This window comes from Pleuronectes platessa, chromosome 15 (assembly GCF_947347685.1).
Source record: "Pleuronectes platessa chromosome 15, fPlePla1.1, whole genome shotgun sequence".
Classification (NCBI taxonomy): Eukaryota; Metazoa; Chordata; class Actinopteri; order Pleuronectiformes; family Pleuronectidae; genus Pleuronectes; species Pleuronectes platessa.
The window spans coordinates 1375553-1380636 of record NC_070640.1 but is presented as its reverse complement, the minus strand read 5'-3'; the positions used below and the strand labels follow the sequence as shown (position 1 = coordinate 1380636).

Here is a 5084-nt window from a genome sequence, read left to right as displayed (position 1 = left end):
AGCTTGCCCAACACTGGGTAGCACACAACTTATCTAACCTTGGACAGATAGAGGTTGTCATATCAGCCTCACAATATGTTGGATGCAATTTAAAGTCATTTAAATTTGTGGGGGGGAAATTGGTTGGAAAAATTATACAAAATATAAAACATTTCTCAACCAAAAATGTTGCGACCCCCTGCAGTACCTCCGCAGACCCCCTAGGGGTCGGAGACCCCCTGTTGAAGACCTCTGATCTAAAGGACATGAGGACACAAGCTTTGTTTTGTTGGTGTGTTAGAGATGATCTCTCTCAATGGATGTGGCCTGAGTTCTACTTTCTCTTTCTCTCCCTGTCCAGACTCTGAGTTTATCTCCTGACCCACTTTGTCTGTCTGGGAGTTACTCGCATGCGAAGATCCTTCTTCTTCAAACGTCTCTACCTGTGTCTGTGGTCGGAGAGAATATCCTCAGGAGCATTTTGCTAATGAGAGTTTTTGTAGGTGAAATCCCTTCATAGACATATCCAGCTTCCTGTGGAGCTCCGGCAGGTCGACCCCTGCTGGGCCGGAGTGGAGAGTGAAGGAGGAAAAATAAAACAGGCCCTCTCAGGAGCAAACCAGTCCCATACCTGGAGACCGTCCTCGAGGGTTGTGTGTGTGTGTGAGTGTGGATGTGCGTATGTGAGTGTGACAATAAAAGACTAAATGAAACAAAAGAAAATAATGAGAATGATTCTGGGAAAAGTTTAAATGTTTTTTAGTCATTTTAAACTGAAACAGGAAAACGATACAAAAAAGAATCAACAAGATCCATCTCAATTCTAAATGTGAAGAATCTGTTTGGTTTCATGATTTGAATAAACCAGTCAAATGAACATTTGAAATCCTTTTCCCTCATTGGCTCATAGACTGTGTAGCCACATACATGTGACTAAGGTTCGTGCAGCATCACATTTTCTCTCATAACACTTATTTACACTAAATGAATATAAAGTTCTCCTAGTCCGTCAGATGACCCGAGTTCCCCTCAGTGGTTTAAAATCCATCCTGACAAAGACAAAGTTAAGACCAATAGAAAGTTCCCCGTCCTCCCTGTTCAGCACTTTGACTTCCTGCTGATGGGATTCAGACGACAGAACGGGTTTACTATCGATCTGGAACATTAGTGTTTCGTCGCCAAGGCAAACCCACAGTAAATTGAAAGCACGGCAAACTATTTACATTTACACAAATAAACATGTTACAGGTTTTTGGCAACGTGCCAGTCGTTGTAGCAGTCACGACTGGGGAGGAAACACAACGGCACGTCGCAGGAGGAGCACTTCAGTGGTGTCTTTGCGTGGCACTTCCTGCAAGCCAGCCGACCATTGGTGCTGTGCCCAGTGATATACACTGGCTTGTGATGTACTGAGACTGGAGCCGGAGGTGGTAGGGTTCTGGATGTGGAGGGAGACCCGGCCTCTGCCAGCTCCTCGATGAGGGTCTCTCTGAAGACCTTCTGGCTCAGAGGTTCGTCTCCTCGGCTCTTTGCCAGGTCTTTGTGGAGGAGGAAGGCATTCACTATCCCCATGTCCATGAAATAGTAGAAGAACTTCATGTACCACTTGGTGGTCTTGTGGAGGACCTTGTAGTATCCAATCAGGGCATCAGAGAAGTGCACTCTACCCATGCACCTGGATGGACAGAAACACACAACAGTGAGAAAAATATACCAAAGCATAAATATATCACACACACAAATTATTACATTTCAAAGGGCATAAACATAATTGAATATATATTACGTACCCGTTGTACTCGTTCACCGCTGGTGGGACTGGGACGTCCTTCACTGCCCGCCGCCCATCAGCACCTTGGACTCTCCTCTGCACTGTCTCCTCCGAATGGGCCGTGTGGATGGTCGAGCACATGAAGAAGTCCTTTGTGTCTCGCCACTGGACAAAGAGGACAGAGTCCCTCCGGATCCAGCGAATACTGCCAAGGGGAGATTTTGAGTCCAGAGCATTGACGTCGGTTTCTGGGACTCCAAGTCTGTTCCTGCGGATGGTTCCACACGCCCAGACCTTCATCTCAAGGAGGTCAAGGAAAAGCGCGGGACTGGTATAAAAATTGTCCACAAAGAGCTTGTAGCCCGAGCCCCGCAGCCGTGGGTGGAGGAGCTCCATCACAGTATCGTAAGTGACCCCATTGCCACTATTTCCCTGCAGCTTTCCCTCGTAGACAAAGAAGTCCCACGTGTAACCGCTCGTTGAGTCCACCAGGACGAACAGCCTGTAGCCCTTCTTCACTGGGAGTCCAGTGCTGGCTTTGGAGGAAACCATTCGCTCATCGATGCCAATGTCTTGCCTCGGCTGGTAGTTCCTTTTGCAGGCTTCCCTCATCTCCTCGTAGAGAGGTTTTATTTTGCCGAGTCGGTCGTAGGCTGCTGTGCCTCTCTTCTTCTCGTTAGCAGCGTCTGCCGACAAGCTGCTGAGGTGAAGTGCTCTGGTGATCCTGAGGAACTTCCTGCAGCTCATCACCTGTCTGGGGAACGGCAAGCTGTACAGTTCATCCTGTCGCCAATAATCCACATGTGCAGAGCATCTCACCACACCCATGTAAATAACCAAGGACATGTATGAAAACATGTCCTCCATTGTCACATCAGTCCACGGCTTGGTGGCTGTCGAGCCAAACTCATTAGTGTTTTGAATTATTGTCTGTAAAACAGAGCTGGTGAAGTAGCGTTGAAACAGCTGCAGGGCCGTGTAGGTAGCTGAGCGTCCCAGCTGGGGTCCTGGTGACCGGGCGGGGCAGAAGGTGGGCTGTGGTGGTGTGATGTCTGGAACGTCCACATCATTCCACCTCTCTCCAGATGTGCTGGTGGACAACCCGGCTCTGCTGCTGCTGCTCCCCCGTCCTCGGCCTCTCGGTCTTGTCCTGCTGTCCTGCTCCTCCTCTCCACGTGGACGCTTGCTGGTTGGCTGTGAAGACTCTGGCTCCCAGGTCACATCAGATGGTTCCATCCTTTGAGAAGATAAAGAAATAACCGTCATTTACAAAACTAGATCAAACTTTTCTGCATTTCTACTTTTTTACAGCTCGCTGCCTCACAATGAGACAAAGAGGGGGGAGGGGGGGCACACACAAGTGAAGCAAAGGCGCACACACACAAGTGAAGCAAAGGCGCACACACACACACACAAGTGAAGCAAAGACACACACACACAAGTGAAGCAAAGACACACACACACAAGTGACGCAAAGGCACACACACAACGCACACAAGTGAAGCAAAGACACACACACACACACAAGTGAAGCAAAAGAGCGCGCACACACATACAAGTAGAGAAAAGAAGCGCACACGCACCCCACACACACACAAACACACTATCTTACTCGTCCAGTGTGATGTGTCTCCCGTCCAGGAACATGTCCTCCGGACCAGAGTCGAAGGACAGTCCGCTGTCGGAGTCTGAGATCTCGTCCCCGGAGTTGTCGCTCTCACACCGGTCACGCAGCTCCACGGCTCCTCGGTTCCTTGTTGATCTCCTCACGTTCTTCTTCTTCGTGTCTTCTTCAGTCTCAGGTTCTTCCCGGGAACGAGCTTCTCGTGTGTCGAGCCGGACACGCAGCTCCATGGCTCCTCGGCTCCGTGTTGTTCTCCTCAGGTTCTTCTCCATCTTGTCTCTTCTTCAGTCTCACGATCTTCTCAGGAACACGCTTCTTGTCTCTCACGCGCGGACGCACGAAGCCACTTCCTTGTTGTGGCTTCGAATTTACCTCGTGAAGCAGGATGTCGAGATCCCATTGGCTACACGAGGCGCCCGTCATCAGAGCCATCGGCTGCGATTGGCTTAGTCGTCACACGACAGAGGAGGGGCGGGCCTTCGACGGGGACAGGTCGGGCCAGCTCCTATTGGGTCGAGTGAGCTGTCAATCTAAAGCTCAGAGTTCCGCCTCCATGTTTACATGCAAACGGGAGATTGATATGACGAAACAGCCTGTGGGAGTTTACTGATGTCATAATGTGATTTGGACGAAATATTAGACTGGATCTGGATCTGGATCTGGATCTGGATCTGGATCTGGATTGGATCGTCTAGACTTTGTCAATGTAACAACTGTGGATCACGATGAGGCTTCGTAGGGTTTTGATGTTGTTTATTGTTTTGTTGGTCGGACAGAGGATCGAGCCTGCTGTGGTGATCCAATCTTTCCAAAGATCTGCCCCCTGGTGGATAAAGTACAGATATCTCACCTGAAAGTGACTTCAGTTCAATTAACAGCCAACTGTAAGAAAATGATTTGAGTCAAAGTATTTAAGTAGCTCATAATAAATGTTATTAAGTATTAAAAGTAAAAGTACAAGTACCAAAATAACAACACAGAAGAGGGGGGGAGGCACACACATACACCTCCCCCAGCAGTAACACCTCAAGACACATACACACAGTGAAACAAAGGGACACAGACACACACACACACTGAAACAAAGGGACATCCACACACACACACACACCCGCACACACCTCCCACAGATCAGCAGTATCTCCTACAAAAACAACAAAAAATATCAATTCCTGATGACGTACACATTTCATTTACCAGATTTGAATGGTATTTAATGACTTTATTGATTATTGATCAGCAGCAGATGAGCGGCTTGTTCTGCCAGAGCGGTTTCAAACTTTCTTCACTAGTCAGGGAAGTTTCTTAAGGTTCTCTGGGGTCCCAGACTTTGAGCCTCTCTGGAGGACGCTCCACCACAGTGTCGTTGGAGTCTCTTGTGCATCTGATCGTAGAATTGAACAGAGTCAGCTGGGCTCAGGGGCCCGTCCCTCAGCTCGGGGCCCCAGGTAAATACCTGCCCAGCCTTCCCTGTTGCAACAGCCCTGCATGACGTTAATTTTCTTTATCACATATCTGAGTTTCTATTTTTTACCCCTCTTTGAAATGTGATTATTTTTGTTGCAGCAGAAAATCCTGATCGGATTGATAAGATCTCGAGGCTTTGATCACGTCTGAGCATTGACAGGTGTGTGTGTTTGTGTGTTGTTAAGAAGTGTGTGAAACTTTCTGTCGAGCAGCGCACACACCGTTAACACCAGTGTGTCTTTG

The 5084-nt window shown here is 48.4% G+C and overlaps 2 protein-coding genes across 2 annotated transcripts; both read right to left on the bottom strand.

Moving 5' to 3' along the window:
• Nucleotides 1-802: 802 nt before the first annotated feature.
• On the bottom strand, nt 803-2632 carry LOC128456821 (piggyBac transposable element-derived protein 4-like). The gene is made up of 2 exons (XM_053441188.1): nt 1770-2632; nt 803-1654 (listed from the first exon to the last, which is right to left on the bottom strand). The coding sequence occupies exons 1-2, from the start codon at nt 2615-2617 to the stop codon at nt 1222-1224; spliced, it is 1281 nt and encodes a 426-aa protein (XP_053297163.1). The 5' UTR covers nt 2618-2632; the 3' UTR covers nt 803-1221.
• On the bottom strand, nt 2620-3716 carry LOC128457306 (uncharacterized). The gene is made up of 3 exons (XM_053441947.1): nt 3363-3716; nt 2690-2987; nt 2620-2643 (listed from the first exon to the last, which is right to left on the bottom strand). The coding sequence occupies exons 1-3, from the start codon at nt 3644-3646 to the stop codon at nt 2620-2622; spliced, it is 606 nt and encodes a 201-aa protein (XP_053297922.1). The 5' UTR covers nt 3647-3716.
• Between the last annotated feature and the right edge of the window lie 1368 nt (nt 3717-5084).